This window comes from Athene noctua, chromosome 3 (genome assembly GCF_965140245.1).
Source record: "Athene noctua chromosome 3, bAthNoc1.hap1.1, whole genome shotgun sequence".
NCBI lineage: Eukaryota > Metazoa > Chordata > Aves > Strigiformes > Strigidae > Athene > Athene noctua.
In genome coordinates, this window is record NC_134039.1 from 43,375,270 (window position 1) to 43,394,003 (window position 18,734).

Genomic DNA, 18,734 nt, shown 5'->3' on the forward strand with positions numbered 1-18,734 from the left:
ACCCAGGCCGCAGCGGCAGAAGGCCGGTGCCCCGGGCGCCCCGGAGGCGAGGCCCAGGCAGGCAGCAGGCGCCGTGCGGGGCCGCGGCCACCTCTCAGCCCGGCTCTTCCCGGCGGCGGTGGAGATCTCCGCCCCGGCGGGGCAGGGGAAGCCGGTGACCCTTCGGCTGAACTCTTGAACTCATGGGCCCAGGATGAGGCAAACCGAGCCGGCCTCGGCCCAGTCACAACACAGGCGGCGGCGGCACTGCCCCCATCGCCGGCACTGCCCCCATCGCCGGCACTGCCCCCATCGCCGGCACTGCCCCCATCGCCGGCACTGCCCCCATCGCCGGCACTGCCCCCATCGCCGGCACTGCCCCGCCTCGGCATTACCCCGTCCCCGCCCCCGCCGGGCGCGCCGCCGCCCGCCCCGCCCCGCGCCCGCCCGCATCCGTTCTGCTCCCCGCCCCTCCAGCCCTGCCCCCCCCAGACCTCGCGGGGTTATGCTAACGAGGCCGCCGCCGCCGCCCCGCCCCTCCGGTCCCCTCCCGCCCTGCGCCCTCCATCTGGGTGGGTGAGTGAGTGAGGGCGAGTGCGGGCCGCGGTGCGCTGTGGGATACTGGCGGTATATAGTCTATCCTCGGTGCGGCGTTAGCTAAGGGGGCCAGGCAGGAGCGGGGTATGAAGATGGCGGACGCCAAGCAGAAGCGGAACGAGCAGCTGAAGCGCTGGATCGGCTCCGAGACCGACCTGGAGCCGCCCGTAGTCAAGCGCAAAAAGACCAAGGTGAAGTTCGACGACGGCGCCGTCTTCCTGGCCGCCTGCTCCAGCGGGGACACGGAGGAGGTGCTGCGGCTGCTGGAGCGAGGCGCCGACATCAACTACGCCAATGTGGACGGGCTCACCGCGCTCCACCAGGTCGGTGCGGAGCCGTTCCCGCTGACTGGGGCGGGCGTGCGGCGGCCTGACCGATCTCGGCGGCGGGACCGGGGCTTGGGCAGGCAGGGAAGGGGGGGCGAGGCCAGCCGGCGAAGCCCCCCCCGCCCCCCCCCCCCGGGAGGGGTGAAGGAGGAAGGGGCTGGAGGCGGCTGCTCTCCCCTCCGCTGGGGGGTGTCGGGGCGGGGAGGGGCCGGGAGCGCGGGGCGGGAGGCGGTGGCGATCGGGGGTCAAGGCTCGGAGGGGGACGGCCGGCCGGCTGGATGGAGGGGGGCGGCGGGGAGCGGTGCGGGCCGGCAGGGCTTGGAAAGGCGACAGGCTGCGCCCCGTCCCCGCAGGCCGGGCGTCGGGAGGGGGCGGTTGGGCCTCTCCTTCGGCGGGGAAGAGGTGCCGGTGACCCTCTTTCGCTTTCCGCGCTCGCCTCGCTTCCCCTGTTGTCAGCGCCTCCCTCAGGAGGGCCGGGGGCAACGGGCCCTACCCCGTGCTGCCCGGGAGGCAGCTGGGGGGGCCGGGGACAGGTGCCCCCCGGCGGAGGGGTGCTGGCCGGCAGGTGAGGGAGGCGGGCCCGCCTCGGGGGGCCCTTCCCCCGGCCGCCACTTGCCCGGGATCCCGGTAGCAGTTTCCTGCTTTCCTCTTCTCCCCGGCTTCGCGGCAGTTGAGCCGATTCAGCCCCGCTCGTATGTGCGGGCGGGCGTGTGGGGAGACGGATCATCTATTTCTCTCCGGTTTCTAAGGGGAACCGGTGTTTTGTTCCTAATATAGAAACGTGTATCAATAACAGGCTGCTTGCTTTCTTTAGCGATGGCTTCTGCCGCAGTGTGAAAGCTGAACTTTAAGGGGAGCAGGGCTCTTACTTTTTTCCTTCCGTGCGTTGGAGAGCAGTAAAAAACCGAATCCATATTGCTTTGTTCTGGTGTGGGTATGTGGGAGGGGGGGGTTGGTGCTGAGGGAGATAACTTTCACTTGGGGCAGGGGGGAATGGAAGGGAAACTGGCTGTGAAGTTTCCTCAAAATGGATGCTTTGTGCATGTTGAACTTCATAGCAGTCTGATTGGAATCTCAAAACGTTAGCCAAATAAGGAAAGGCTGTGGCAATCCGGAGATAATGCGGGTTTGCCTGAATAGTTTTTGTTTCTCTAGAAGGCCAAAAGCTTCCACACAATATTAGATTCACTGGATATCCAAAAAGCAAAAAATGCTCTTTTGACAGGCTAGCTTATTGTTCTTAAGTTTAGAAGTTGTTCAGTAATTTAAAAAAAATAAATAAATCTTGATGATTGAGATGTAGGTTGATCTCCCAAAATGGTTAGGTAAGTAGGACACTGTTGTTACTCAGTGCTTTTCTTAAATTCACTACCTCATGTTTGTTTAATGTATTTTATGCATCCCATATAGATTTTAAGGGATGTGAGGCTCTGCAAATACATAAGTTGCCCCATAGTACTGGATAGAATCCACTCCTGAACATATCAAATTCTACTGCTCTTTTCTCTGTCTCCTCTGTATAAGTTGTCACTTGCTCCCCTGTAAAGGGTATTGGTTTACTTTCAGTTGTGAAGTGAACTGGAAGAATGAATGTGCCTTGTAGTTAAGCCTGTCAGCGTGTTACTGCAGCACAGTTACCTGACTTCAGGCTAGCCTGTCACTGCATGGTGAGGTTTTATGTATTCATCCTTCTCTAACCATGGCTTCATGCTTCCAGGGAGCTCTGTATTAGAAGTCATACCTTAACTGGTTAGATCGTTGAGTCTACAAGTTACTGTACTTCAGTGATTGGTAGGAAAGGATGACGTTTGGTTTAACTCTATTGTTAGAATAAGAAATGAATGGTGTTAATCTCTCTTCATGAAGTACATATTGCATTTTCAAAACGTCTTTGATACTGTATAAACAAAGCTTTCATCAAGATCATTCTGGGCTTATTCAACCCTTCTTTTTACCTGTAGTCAGCTTGCAGTTTGGAAGGGCAAAGTCTAAGGGAACAGAGGTGAAGATTTACAGCACTGCTAAAACTCCTGCTTACTCTTCTCTTCCCCACCCCCCCAGTGATACTGAAGATCTTTTTCTGGTTTTATGATATTAAAAGCAAATAAGATCAGTTGTCAAGTTAGAATCCTCTTGAGACAGTCTAGTAAATGAATGTTGACTGTTGCTATTAAAAAAAAGGCATATAACAAAACCTGCCCATGAAATGCTGAATGGTTTTTACTTCATTATTATCAATAAAATTATTTTCCTCTAATATGCCATATAAAAGGTGCAAATCATACATGATGCAGTCTATAACTTGAATTCGTTTAGTCACGTTTGGCTGTGGCTTGGAAAAAGCGGTATCTGTTCCCAAAGGAAACTCTTCAAAAATTTGTTGTTGTTCCCGACAAAGTTTTGACTGATTGATGTCAGTTGTGTCGAAGTCCACATTGTTGTGTTTAAGACTGCCATAGTTTGCTGTTGCTTTGTGGGTTTTAGTTTGGTTTTGTGTTGTCTGTCAGATCCACATAGACTTTACTGCTTCACAGGAATCAATTTATCTCAGCAAAGATAAATGACTACCTTTTTTGGTTTGTGTTGGTTTTGTCTTGTATCTAACTTATTTTTGTGCTTATTGACAGCAAATACCTGTGTCCAAAACGGTAATAGAATTAAATATTTAATATACTATTTGGCCTTTGTTTTTCCTGCTAGGTATAACAGTTATAGGAAGGGACTTAAGATATGCTTTCTTTTCTGCAGCCCAGATGGTTGGAAGTGCTGAGGGGAAAGTGTTGTTAATCCTGAAATTCTGGTGGACTTCGGATCTGGTCTTTAATGGAGCATCAAGCTTTGTTACTAAATCCATTAGCTAAACTTTTCCTATATCAGTTGGGTAGAATGCCATCACCATCAGAAAACTTTATGTAGAATTGTTTCTTTTAATGGATACAGGAAAGAAAAAAATTACAATTATCTTAGTAGCTCAGAGGAGGAAGGGGGAGAGCAGATGTGCTGGTACTTTCTTCATCTCTTGATATTGACAGTGAGTGATTTTTATGTACATGCAAGTATAAATGAATGGACTTGAATGCATCATATTAGAGGACATGTCAATTACATATCTTCGAGTTAAAGATCTGGAAGAAGGGTGAAAATGTGTCATTAGGTTATTATTATTCCTATATGTAATGTGGGGTTCAAATATCATTCTCTTTAAGAACTTGTTTTAGCATAAGATCAGGTTAGGCCTTTGGCACAAAGAACAAAAACAGCTAATACCATCTTTCTATCTATGGGAGATATATGCAGTGTAGGCTATTGCATCAGGATAGTGTGTATTCTGCAGCAATATCCTAATTATATACATATTGTGTGTGTATATGTCTGTAAGACCAGAAAACGTACTTTTAGATTAGACCTTAAATTTACAATCAGATGTCTGTTCTGTTAATTTAGTGGAGGTTGAAGTTGACTGTTTTTAAATATTGCATTCCCAGACAGTTGTCACATGGGATAAGATCTAATTTACAGATAGTGCATCTTGTCTAGAGTGGCATATTCTGAAATAATGTTAAGAAGAGGTTGTATACTGTTTTCAATAAAACCTGGTCCCTTCTAGGGCAGACATTTATTCAGAGTGGGATTCATTTCTGTCATCCTGAAAGTTTAGCACCTATCCTTCCTCACAGTTTGGACTCTCTCTTTCTCTCCTTCTTTGCCTTTCGTGAAAGAGGACTTGGTTCACTAGCTCTGATTGGAATTTATTGCTTAAGTGACTGAAAGTGTTTGTCTAAAAGTTAAGCAGAGCTTTCTACAGGAAAGAGGAGCCCACCCTTTCTGGTCAGCACTATGGGGAGGCTGCATGTCGTGAGGAGGAACCATGGTGTGACCATTTTCCTGGAAGGCTGGATTTCCTGTGCACACTGCTCCCCTGGGAGCACGGAGTGTGTGCACTGTGGAGTACCTACATGCTCCTGATAAAGAAGGCTGAGATTAGGCATGACAATTTATGCAGCCTTCTTTTTGGCTGCCCTTTGAAGCTGCTCAGACTTTGGAGGTGGTAACCTTGGTTTTGGCCTCATTTTTTCTGGGTGAGGAAAGTGGGCACTGCAGCCTAATTCCACCATATAGCATGAAAGGAGCATGTCCTGCTGTCTTGATCTTGCTTCTTCCTCCTGCTTTGGAGGTAAGATAAGGGAAATAGTCTTGGCTGTTTGTGCATGGGGATTGTTGAGTCTTTGGTGAAGGCTGAACAGCAGGAGAGGCTCCTAATCCTTAATGACGCGTTTATGTGCTCTTTTTTGTCCAGGACAAGTACAGTTTAATTAAACAGTTTCCCAAAGGCTATGTTGCTAGTATTAGTGTTTTTCTGCAACTCTTCAAGTACTAAATTGAGTACGAAGGTGAGACTGTTTTACTGACAACGTTAGTTTGCAGGCATAGCAGTATACAGTGTTAAATAGAGCAGTATACAGTGTTAAATAGAAATCTTGTTTTGATGCCACTGCTGTAGGACTCTGTTGTGTTGATCCCTCAGTAGTAATTAAGATGCTGAGGAACTCTTCACAAGCGTGTTTCACTGAACACTTGTTCTTTATAACTGATTAAGGACAGTTACTGCTGTCTTAATATTATTTCCTGTGGGTTCTACAGGATTCATTACTTAGGTAAGAAGTACCCTTCTTTTTTGGGAGTTTCTGCAGTCGTTTATGTGAAAAATTCTGTCAGGACTCCTGGGGACATGCTCATAGTACCTGAGATGGTAAAGGGTGTCGTTGCAGTTGGCATCAACTGTTGCTGTTGTTACAACATCCTTTTTAACATCAAGAAGTGATGAAGAAGGGATGTAAAATCTACCAGCACTGGATGCTTTTGCCTTAGAACTTGATAGAGGACATTAAGGCTGCACTGTTGGGATCCTTTTTGACACATGATAACACAGGTCATGTATTTGAGCTGAGGCCACAGCATGCGGAGCATGTCAAGTCATAAGAGCAAAGAACAGGTTGCTACAGTCTTAAATCTCTAGGGTGTTTGCATCATAGCAGCAGCACCCAACAATAAAGGATAAGGAAGGTATGGAAATAGCTCAAAGCTATCTTAGTAACCTCCTAGCTATGACTTCTGCACTGTCTCTTTTACAGAGAGGAAATACTGGTGTTTATGGTAAACTTGCTAATTTTTCAAGAGAGCTTCCTTTCATACAGAAAGGTTTGTACTCAGTTACAAACCTGATGCCTAATAAATCTCACTGTTTGGAGGTGAAACAATGTCCCACCCAATAAACCCCCTAATGCCCTCATTGTATGTGATACCTGAGAATTTTGGAGTCATTTGCTCAGCTTGTACTATGTTATTCTGATTTTTTTTATATATAATTCTCTATTTATACAACAAAGCACAGAGAAAATGATTCCTGAAATAAGTGTAATGTTGACTTCACTCAGTGATTAGACTACAGAGGCATATTTGTTTAAAATCCCCTTTGTAATAAGAACCGTTCTCATGTGGACCATAGATCTTTCTCTCTGTAGTTACAGTAGCTAGGTTCAGATTTTTTTCCCTTTGAAATGGAGGCAAGAAGATTAAAACTGATGTGATTCTTCATAATATACTTTAAATAGAATAATGGAAATCTAAATGCTGCATTGAAAAGAATTGTGTTCTGCTTGATCTTTTATAAAAGAAACAAGTAACAGTCATTTCTCCTTTTTAGGTTTGTTATTTCCAGTGATTTCTTGGCGTTTTTATTGTCTGTCAGGTTTGAACCTGGGATTACATGGCAGTTCTCATTGCTGTGGATATTTCCTATGCACACATAGAATAACTGAATTCTAGCATGTAGGAATTATTTTAAGTATTTAAAGCAAGTTTCCATGTTAGAGTGTAACTGACAAATTTCTTAAACTTACCTAGTCATGAAGGAAGAGTTCTACATTCAATGTAAGGATGAATTCAGCTGTTAGGACTTTAGTATTTACCAAAGCTAATGTTCAAGGACAATTTCTGCTTGTCTGTAGCTATGAGCTTCACTCTACCATTAATGCTGCTTTTACAGTAAAGCTTTATCTATGGTTTCTCTGTATTCTGGCATATTCTTGGTGTTGTTAGGACATTTTTTCATGATAAATCATCAAAAGCACCTTGTAGGAACAGATGAGATGTGCTTTTGTATGTATGAATAAATCTTGATGTGAATGTACTTGATTTATAGCCTTTTTCATCTTGGCATTGTAGTAGCAAGTGTGCTGTTTTTTACTGAATTACCAAATTTCAGTCTGTTACCTAAATCTGAGGCTAGGGGACAGCAGCGGTCATTATAAATCGTTAGTATAGATACATCTTAGGTCTTCTGAGGATCTGTTCCAGGCTTAAGGGTATATGCTAAATTTTAGTTGGAACAGATGTTTTGACAGGCTGTTGACCAGTTCTTTACGTGTTTATCCCTTTGGTCATACTCTCACTTGTCTCTTTCTCAGATTTCTTACTTGGGCTAGTAAGACACTTATTACAATCTTCAAAAACTGAGCGCCCAACAAATTACTTGCCTCTTTCTCTGTAATTGTGATTCCTGAGTCCAGGCTGACAGGAATGAGAATTGAAGAATGTGCACGTGTTCTAGCAAATACTTAAATGTTATCCAGGAATATATTCAGATAGGTTAGACTTAGACAAATGAATATGCTCTGAAAGGAATGTGGTGGTAGTTTTGGACAACTATAGCATGGGTACACCCTTCTGGGACTTTTGCAGCCAAGAAGCTGTAAGTTATGCCTTGTTACTGCCATACGGTAATATCGAATATATGCATATAGGACATGCAACGTATGAGGACATTTACCTAACAAATGTTATATCTGTGCTTAACAATATATTCTTCACTGTTCTGGGCAACCGTAAAAATGTAAACTGGAATGCAGCTGCAAGGCAGTGGAGCTGTTGGTAAGCCGGGCAGCTTCTGATGCTGCTGGATGGGTGGAGACATTCCAAGCTGCTTTACTTTCACATATGCATTCCTGAAATGACAGTCAATGGAAAGCATGGCATAAGAGTGGCAGCATTCCTCAGCTGTTTCCTTTCTAGTAATTTCAAGACTGTAAGGATAGAATAAGAAAGCAAAAGATGGTCAGGGTACTTGGCGGGGGGTGGGCAGGGAGGGGAGCATTTCTGGGTATTTTTTTTAATGCTTTGTTTTGACATGATCTGGTACCCAACTTTTCTGTTTCAGTTGTTTTTTGAGAACACTGCGTCATCCACTGTGCTTGTCCTGGAAACACTGAATCTTTGACGACTCATTCACAAAACCAAAATTAGAGCAATATGATGAAGTCTTTGAACAGGACTGTTTCCCACTTATGCCTGAGTGGTGTTAGTACTACCCCATTAACAATATATTTCCTAGACTAATGACTTCTAAAGGTCTGTTATACAGAGTGAGGAGTGGAATTGGCTTTAAAAGGGTGAAACATCTGAAAAAAAACTTTACCAGCAAATGTGGCCCCATTTTAGGCCTACACACAGAAGTCAGTTTGTTTTCAAGGCTGCAAGTTCCTGTACTTCTGTAACTTCTGGATACTTTAATTTTACATTTGGTCTGTAACTAGCACATAACCATCTTTTTGATACTAAAATATATCTGTAAGCTGTGATTGTTAGAAATGGTTCCAGCTCTGAAACATTCTGTCAGGGGCCAAGTGTCACTGTTTTGTTTTTTTTAATTAATCTTTAAAAAAAATCAGTCTGAAATATCCTTTGATTTTATTTTCCCATGTTATGATTGTAATTCAGGGTCTTGAGTTCAGGCTATGACAGCTTGCTTTGACATGATCTGTTAGCCAGCCAGTGAGTGATTACTATGCAAGTTTTACTTCTTGGAGTGATTGATTATTTAGTTTTGCTGTTGCTGTTTTACCATCCTGATAGTGAAGCTAGAAGAGCAACCCAAGTGTCTTCTATGTATGTACTTGAGTATTTGAGGTTTCTTGTACATCAGGGGATTACATGCAAGTCTTGGCCTTATGTTGTGGATTTTAAATATATGTATGCCACTTCTCATGTGAATTTCATTTTCCTGTTATTTTTTGGTTTATTCACAGACTAAGATGAATGCTAGCAACATGAAACTTGTTTGTTAATAGTTCTGCTTCAAATTTATAGGATTAACTTAATAGTATTAAAATTTCACACTTGAATTGAGTATTTGTCTAAGTTAAAATAACACTATCTTCATCTGGTAACAAAGGTGAACACAGATGATAAGTATACACTGATGTGTGTGTGATCAATGCTACCTTCTGAAACACTTCACTTGGATGAAGCTTTTCCTGAGAAGCTGCATTCCTCTGTCAAGCCCATGATTCTTGTGGGCCCTTTTTGAAACCAAAATACCATCTCAGACTTCTGGCTTTAACTTTTGGTTAACTAACTAATATCCTGAAATTTGCTTTGGCATTGATTGAAAACCTATGCTTCCATTACTGAAGTGGAGAATTTGTTATTTTAAGGCTGCAAGGTATGTTGTCCCAAGTTTTAACAAAAGCGGTGTTGCTTGCAGTATGTTTACGAATGTATGCAGTTGTACTTGAATGGGTAGACTTAATTAAGTGAATAATCTTAATGAAATCAATACGAGTTTTCCAAAAGTGCGCCCCCTCCATCCCAGAGATGTAACCATCCAAAATTATTGGTATTATCTCCTTGATCAGTACCTTCCCTTTATTCTATAAGTAAGTCTGCTTATTGTTGCAGCATTATCTTTTTAATCTAGTTACAAAAAGTCAACAACTCTTAAAACTTGTTTTACTAAACTGTTACTTGGAAATGTTTTCAAATCAATCCAGTCTGCTGCTTTAGGTGCTGAACTTGCTGCAAAGTTGGGCAAAAATGAATTGCCTAGGTTTTAATCACAGTAAAAAGTGAAGCTCAGGGTGACAGCATTTTGTCCCTGTGGGCCAAATTGGGACTTCTATTAAGTAATAATCTCACTTCTATCAAACCATATTAAAAACTGGTTTTAGAAAGCTTGTCAGACTTCACAGTTTGCTACTACTTTTGTTCAGCTAGTGCATCTTGAATTATTTTAGGTTCTAATGATAAAGATTTTTTCCATGAGGAGTCTGCACTTTGTCTCCTACTCAGTGGAAGATAAAAGTTCTAACACTTCATACAAAAATTCAGCTTTCAGAGATAATGCCACTTTCTTGGTTTCTGAGTGTAGCAGAGCAGAGAAGGGCGGGTTTTTGTTTGTGAATCTCTCTGAACATGGCTTTATAGTCACTTACTTTCTACTTGCTTGTGGACAACCTAGCCAAATGCTTGGCACTTGTGTGTCTGTATAGCACACACATTTGTATGCATGTAATAGTGGTATTGAATGCTAATACTTGTATGTCATAGTGTTTATTGGGTATTTTTATGCTTAGGAAGAGAAACAACTGTGCCCCCATCTTTGCGAAGGAGTAATTTAACAGATCTAGTGGCTCTTGTGCTTAACACTTGTACTATACTTGTAAGATACTGAAGAAGGCCTCTGACAAGTGCATGATTGCCCTCTGTTTTAGTTGAGCTGCCCTCAGTTGTATGTGAGATAATTTCTTCATATTTCTACCTGCAATTTGCAGTGTCATCTTATATATAGTGGCCTGATCTGTCAAATGTGACTTCAAAGAAAGCTCACGGAAGATATTGTATTAACAAGTTTTCACTATACCTGTAGGTAAATATAGCAGTGGTGACTTAAAAACTACCATTTCAAAGGAAAATGTAGAACAACTTAGTGTGAGTGCCAGAAGATAACACTGCATATTTTGTGAAAGTGTGTTATCAGTTACTGACCCGTGTAAGAAGATGGGGGAGTGAGGGAACTCTTTTGCAATTGTTTTCTCAGCAATTGAAAAGGATGCAAAAGTGTTGATTGTAATTCTAGCTCTGCGTTTGCAGGCTCAAGTGGTGGTTGGATTTTTAGAATGCCTTCTCTACTGTTTAAAAGATTTGACTGCTTTAAATAAATACTACTAGAAATGCTGCACTTTCTGCTTTTCATTTTGGTATACAAATAGCTCCAGGTATAAACAACGTGAATGTAATACTAGGGGGGTGGTAAATCTAAATTAATTTATAGATTGTAATAGCTTGTGAAAAGGAAGACCTAAATTAGAGGAACTGCAGTTGGGATCCAGGAAGAGGATGACTTGAGAAACTTACGCTTTGGCAACATACACCAGTGCTGGATGCAGCTGTGGATACTGATGTGAATCATGGGAATGCAGGCAATATCTGGCTGCTTGTATATAGGAATCTTGTTTAAAAGAGGTATTACTTGCATTTCTGAAAGTAGAATGAGAGGTCGGGGGAAGATTTTTATCCTTTCACTAATTATCTCTAGAGAGGAGTTCTTGAATTAGATTATCCTAGTGCTAACCTCTATATGTAGTTATCCCTCACTTAAAACTAGTAATTCCTGACTAATTCCTTGCTAATGGGCTAGTTTTGCACTAATGAATAGCAACAATAATCTAATAAGGATATCAAGTTTGGAATCTGTGTGCTGGTTTGGTGTCTAAGCAGTGTTAAAGATGAGCTCTTTAACTTCATAACAAAACAGCAAATGCAGACTAGGCATTTTTTGTCCTTTTTCTCTCCATAGGGGAGACTGAGCTTCCTATAGTGATAATTACAGCTAGTTGACTACCATTAATTGGGAAAAAATATTTAATGTTAGATACTCAGTTTACATGATGGTGTGGTAGATTACTTCTGCCTCTTTGGTAGTACCAACGTGTCAGCTATAACTCTTCCATTTTCATGAAGGGGAATGTGTCAGAAAATATTTATGTCACTGAGATGGAAAGCCTGTTTCCATTTAGCTGTCCCTTTGCTTTTTGCAATTCTTTTGTAGCCGATTGAGATGCTGCTTTTTATGTTGGAAAAAAAAACCAACAGCCACTTAATAGACTCTAGCAATTATCTTTATCTAAATTCTTAAATAGTACTTTTTCCTCACAGTCCCTAGAAAAGCAAAGCTATACTATATTGGTAGGTCTACATATACTCAAGATGATGGAAATTCTGCTTGGAGAAATGTGCATCATAGGCTTGAAGTGCTAGGTGATTCTGTGGTACTGTCTTAGCATGCGTGAGGACTATTTGATTGATCTTCTTGCTAGTTACAGGTTAGCTAGTATTCAGGTTTAGGTTGTTGGTTTTGGTCTTGTTTAAGGCTAGAGGCTTCCCCAAAGTATTTGAATGTCACATTGCCTTTGGTAAGAACTTCATGCTCAGCTATGGCATTTCACTTCTCCCTTCAAGAAAAACTACCACCCTGAACAAGTTTTATTAAAAGCTAGTAAAATATTTAATATGGCTTTGTGTACAGTTGAATGCAGTCCTTCAGTAAAATGACTGGAGTTCTGAGTTTTTTCTTAATTGGCATTTTCAGTTCAGAATTTGTAAAGATCATGTAAACAAGAAACCTAAGTAGCAGCTACAACAATCAGTAAGTGGTTATATTTTGTGAGATGATTGGAGGCCTAGATCTGATTAGCCAGTCACTTTAGTTGCCTTATTTTGTACATACCAATTGAGATTTAAACTGGACAAACTGAGTTCATATGTTTGAGAAGTGTGCTGTGTCCAGAATGATACAGTAGCTGCCAGTTCCTGATGCAAACTGCCATTCAGTAGACTTCAGAACCTCCTAATTCGTGCCTAGGATTACAGATTTCTTATTGAAATTCAAATAAGCCTACTGTAAGCATTTGTTGACTTGAATTTTCTCATGATTCTAGCATAATTGTCATTCTGTCAGTGAGGCAGGAATTGATATACTAACCTGAGATGATGCTTATCTCCATGTTCAGTGCAATAGAGGAAAGAAGAAATTTACACACAGCTCAAATTGAGGAGGGCACACTGCACTGGGTGAAGTTTTATATTTTGATGTAGCAGATAGATTGACTGGATCTCGCGTTTGAGAGAGATTAAAATCAATTTAACTGTGTCTGGTTTTGCTGCAGGAAGACTACCTGTGTGAGAATCGCTGTACCAGTGACCAAGTTACAATAGCTTTCTAGTCTATTAGTAGGTTCTCTGGCACAAGGAACATGGAAATAGGGGAGTTTTTCTGGATGTGTATGGATGTCAACTTCAGTTTGACTTACAGAACTTTACAAAAGCCAGAAGAGCCACCTAAAAGTGCTTGATTAATCAAGATGGTGGATCTTAAAAGCTGTTGATGCTATTAATTGTTAGGCATTCTTTTTCAGAGTAAGTGACCTGTTATGTCAGGTGTGTATGCTGGATCAAAACATGAAAACAAGAAAATTCTGGCATGGAAAAATTTACATGATAATAGTCTTGTTAAACCTAAATGGAAAAATATGTTTATTGATATGTCATATTTTGAAAAAAAAAAAATCAGTAAAAGTTGAAGGCATGTGAACTATGGGCATTCCAAAAGTAACTTCATATTAAGAAGCCTTGTTGGCATCAGAGCCATAGATTCTTCAGTCACATAGTTTATCATCAACTGCACAGAGATAGGATTCAAGTGTTTGCTTGAAGACCTGATGTGTAATTTCCCCCTTTTTGGAGATCCTCCAGGGACTTTGAATCTCAGCAGCTGTTTGCTTACCTACGCATATGGTAACAAGTTCTTGAGTTTTCAAGATATACTCTTGGGACTGTTTGGAAGGCTTTGCTGTCTTAATTTCTTTCTTCTAGGATTTCGAGCATTTTTTGTTTCTTCTTTAATTATCTAATGTTATTTTCTTTAGCCCAGTTAAGTGACTCATATATGGGAGAATTTTCTCAGTGCTTTTTTCCTGTTCATTTTTCTTTGTCATGTTTCACTGCTGATAATGTACTTGATAACATGCTTTTCATTCTATTAATACTTGGAAGGTGTTTATGCATAATTTAAAGAAATAACAGCCTAGGTCAATGCATTTGGACTGCTTTATTGCATCTTAAGCGACAAACAATACTTGAGTATTAAAACCACTTAACAATTGATGGTGCTGACTTAAGGTTTGAAACAAAGATGGTTTAAAACCTGGCTTTAGGTGTTTGGCAGTTGAGCTTATGTGGTAGGCTGTAAAACTGAGGAGTGTCACTTAACTAGGAATGACATCACTAACTTTTTTATCAATACACTTCTGTATGTATCTGTATGTATCTTTGGTAGCTGTCTGTGATTCATGAGACCCATATTGCATGGTAGTTGTGTAAGTTGCTTTTTGAAGAAGTTCTTTGACCTAGACAAAGGTAGGCACAGTGAAAGACAGGATAGAAAATCCATGATCGTAAAATAGAACAGTGACAGACATATTTTTTAAATCCAGATAAATTGCCCCTTTTTTTCTGTCCTCTTGTCTCCTTGGTCTGCTTGTGTTATAGAAACTGGATCTTGACAGTCAAATTGTTTTGTCTTGCAACTTCTAATAAATAAGTAGCACTCGTTAGTTATTTGTGCTTTTAAAGATATAAAAGCAAGCTCTGAATTCAAGTCTACATCTGTAGAGTTAAACAAGGTGCTGATACTTATGGAAACTCAGCGTGTGCCCTACTTTGATTTCTTCCTCCAAGAAAGGTCTGTTGCAGGTTTGTTTCCTTTCTTTGGTAGTATCAGCAACCCTTGAGACACAGGATATTTACATCTCTGCTCCTTTTGACTTCGTGAGAATACCCAAGACAACACCTCATCTCCTGAAACCCATGACTATAACTTTCTCTCTGGAATATTTTAGCTTTGCTTAATGCAAGGAATAACAGAATGCACAGGGTTGTTCCTGCAAAGCCAATTATGTAAACCAAAGATTTCTGTGAACTCATGCTTTTGTTAGTCTGACTGGATTGTGAAATGCTTCTGGCACTTCCAGTGAGTAATTCACTGAGAATATTGGTAACTCCGTTAGGCTGTTTACCTTCTTCATCTTAAATATTTTTGAGTGAAGTCCAATTTTAGTAACATTCCAGCTTCAGGAGTTGCATATAAGAATCTTTCTTAAATTCTTACGTTAAGATGCTGATAACTTGCTCACTTTAGGCACAATATGGTGTGTAGGTTTTCTGTAATTTTCTTGATTTCTGAATATAAGACTTAAAGTTCCAGATACTTCAGTGACTGAGTTTTATCAGTTGGTGGAACCTGACTGCATGATAACACAATGCTTGGAAAAAAGTTGTTAACCACTCCAGTGAATATTGCAAAGTTGACAGCCTATTGGAGAAAAGTATGATTCCCTCCTTTAGTCATACAACAGTGATACTGTTGCCAAGTTAGAAGAGGATGCTGAATGAAAGGAAGTTATGCTTACGAGAATGTGCTGATACATGAAGGGTGAGCAGCAGACTGTTGGTGGCCTGCTGGAATAACTAGGGAAAAGTTAACTTGTCTGCCCCATCTTCTTTGTGGGGGTGGAGGAGATGAGAACACCACTTAATTTGTAAAATTACACCTTCAGTTTGGCATAACGTCTAAGATGAAAAATACAATTAGGCAGCAAGTGACTGGCTAAATGGACTGATCCATCATGCCAAGAGAATTCTCTCTTTCGCCAGCAAGGCGTATGTTTCTGCAGTTGAGGCAGTAGTTCTTGCTGCTGTGCTGTCTTGTATTTAAATGTGTATTCTGAGGCCTGTTTAACCTGAGGCTTTTAATTTGTCGGGTTTATCCCTTTTGGCTCTGTCACAATTAACGTCCACAAAAGCAAGAACCAAAGGGCAGTGCTGCATCTTGCTGAATGACAGAGTGTAAAATGTCTGATTGGACTGCTTATGGTAAATGCTGTAGGAGCTGCAATATAAAGTAATGCTCACTGAAAAACTTGTGCAGAAGATTTTTAGTTGCAAGCAACTGTGGAGAAGAAAAATTTCATTTTTGCAACACAAATAGATACCCTTTGTCAGCAAGTATCAAGATGTTATATAGGTAAGAGCAAATTCAGAGTTTTGATTGTTTGACTAGTTTTAAGTGTTTGGAGGCATTTGACTTTCTGATCTTTCTGTTCCATTTAAGGAACTCTTAATTTCTAGCCCAAAGAGTGGTTAAAACAGGTTGTTGTGATGGTTATGATGCAAGTGTATCTATTTTTCTTCTCTCACACTTCAAGTGTAAACTACATTTGTTGTTAATAATTGTTAACATCCTGAGTGGCTTTTCTATGCAGCTATTAGGAGGAGATATTTCCATGCCAGACAGTTTATTTTCTCTCATGGCATCCTTTGAGTTCATATTTGAGTAGGCAGGTGTACTATAGAACCTTCTGGTATATAGTAGTGATGTAATTAAGCTAAAATATCTCCATGTTATTAGTATGTCTTCATACTAGTTTTACTGGAGTTTTGGCAGCTTGACTAACAAACAGTACAGGTCCTTAGCTGGCTGACAGTATTCTTCAGCCATAAAACAAATAGTTATAATTTTGACTTTAATTATGCCTCTGAATCTTTGATGCAATAAACTTTTACAGCATTCTTTCTGAGTTTGGGAATTCAAGTGAATATGTCAGCTGTAACTTCTTTAGAAGAATGTTCAAATTTGGCAAGCTTTAACTTTGTCCTCCCTAATACACGTTTGTGTTGGGTTTGACCTGTGACTTCATATACATACCACATACAGTGAAAGAATTGTGAATTTTCTGTATTGTCATAATTCTTTCCTATATTATGCCAGTAGCTACAACACTTTGTACTTCCACTAAGTGCTGTAAACGAGTAATCCTTTTTTTTCTGAGTTTCTTTTGAAGGACTGCAGGGACAGAGAAAGATTGATGTTCTGCACCTGCAAATCCGCAAACGTGGAGTTGTGCACGCCACTGAATTTGAAGATAGAGGAGAAGTCTTTGAATGCATGAAGCCAAAATGCTTAGCCACTGTTACTGTGATACAGGATTACTGAATTTGTAATTTCATCTAACACTTGAGCTAAAACTGGTAGAAGCAGCTGTTAAATTCTCCAGTAGTAAAGTTTAGTGCAACTTCTGCCTCAGCTGATGAAGTTCTAGTACACTTGTTTTGATGAATTTAGATTATATTTTGTGCATGTACAAAGCACAAGCAGATTCTTCAGCTTTTAACCAACCATGATGTGTCTCGAGGCTGGCCAGATTGCTGTGACCTCCTGCAAGTTGGTCTCCTAAAATGGAAATTATTCATTTTGCAGGTCGAATTTGGAGCCAAGTAGCTGTGAATTCCAGGAGTCACATACTGAGGCAAATTCATAACTTTTCTGTTCAACAAACAAATGACAGTTGATTCCAGTATTTGCTGCTTGCTGTCAATCTGTAATTCAAAGATCTTTTCCATAAAGCCAGCAAGTATTTGTATGAGGACACTGCTTAATATCCAAAGTTGTTAAATAAAGTCTTTTCATAATCCTCGCTTTCCCTAGCTTCCTCCCTTTTCCTGCCCTAAACCAACAAGCTCTCACTATCACTCCAACCTTTACTTCTGTGGTTGCTGTTTCAGGGAATTATTGTTAATTTGTGTTTAATCAGCTCTTACTAAATGGCAAGAGACTAGGATAGTTTGATAACTTTGTGTGCATACTTCCCTACACATGCAGCAGTGACTCTGGATTACCTTCAATCTGAGGGGTCAGTGTGGAACTGCAGAACTAAAAGGGTTATTAAAAGTTGAAGTCAGAAACTCCATGCTTATAAATGACACTTCAGTGAATTTGTGCTCCGCTGTGGCTCAGTATAAATGTTTTTGTCTAGATACGAGGCTCACTGTTCCAGCTTTGGTTTAGCTTTGGAAATTAAAGACAAAAACTGGGTGAAATTGTATTACTTCTATTGCTAGTTCCCAGGGGACTGCTTATTTAAACTTAAACTGTTATCTAACTGATGCAGAAATTTTCAGTCTTGTGTGAAAACTTGTTGTATATTCCAGGTTTTGATGGAGGCTTGCAACTAACACTACTTCAAGTTTTGTTTTTGACTAAAATCTGACTTGCAAGCAAAAGCAGAGCTGGGAATATATGCAGGCAAACTACCAAACAGCTCTGCTAACATGTTCCAAAGGGTCCTCCATAAACTGTAAGAAAAATGAAGCCTCCTTAAACTGCAATCCTGCTAGCCATATTTAAACATTGACTTTAAGAAAGAAGGCTCTTGTAGTTGTGCCCTAGGGCTGCAAAAAGCCTAATATAATGACATATGCATGCAGAATGCTTAGGATCTTTTCCCAATAGTCAGGTGAGACTAGGAATTTTTTTGGTGGGAAGTGCTGTTTTGGAGGACCTTAAAAAAAAGAAAGACAAGTAGAGCTGTGGTTTGCTTAAAACTATTTAAAAGAAAATGTTTTCTACTGGACCTTTGAAGACAAGAAGCTACTGTTGCATGGATTTCACAACCTTCCTGATTCAGCTTTCAAGGAGTAGACACTGAACGTGGTACTACTTTCTGTTATGAGGTGGGCTGTATTTAAAGTATATAAAGTACCTTTAGATGCCAGCTATTGAGTGCCTAGTGGGAAGGCTGTATTACTTCTGCCGCTGAAGTATCAGGAAGATATTTGCTTAACCTTTGTCTGAGTACTTTTAGGTGAAATAAAAATGATAGGGCTGTCTCCTACTTTAAAGACTTTTAAAAATCAGATTTATGTGACTTCTGATTTTTAGAGTCTAAGGAATTTTAACTTCCTCAAGTCCTTGGCCATGGAAGGCAAGTATGTTTGTGGAGACTGGATACTTACTGCAGTTGGGTACCAAACAATATTCTGTTTCCTGCTGTATTCTGGTTATTCTGGTCGACCTTCCCCCCCCAGGGTTTTGAGGAGTAAGATAATCTTTATTCTTCTCGTAACTATGAACATTTAGTAGACAGTTTTAGAATGCTATTT

At 40.8% G+C, this 18,734-nt stretch overlaps 1 protein-coding gene across 4 annotated transcripts in view; it reads left to right on the forward strand.

Annotated features, from left to right (window-relative positions):
* Positions 1-552: 552 nt before the first annotated feature.
* The window catches only part of PPP1R12A (protein phosphatase 1 regulatory subunit 12A), a 122,562-nt gene continuing 104,380 nt past the window's right edge, over positions 553-18,734 (forward strand). For all 4 annotated transcript variants that reach the window (XM_074902812.1, XM_074902810.1, XM_074902811.1 and 1 more), the window contains exon 1: positions 553-899. In XM_074902812.1, the coding sequence (XP_074758913.1) occupies positions 663-899 (237 nt within the window). In that variant the 5' untranslated portion in view covers positions 553-662. The remainder of the gene's footprint in view (positions 900-18,734) is intronic.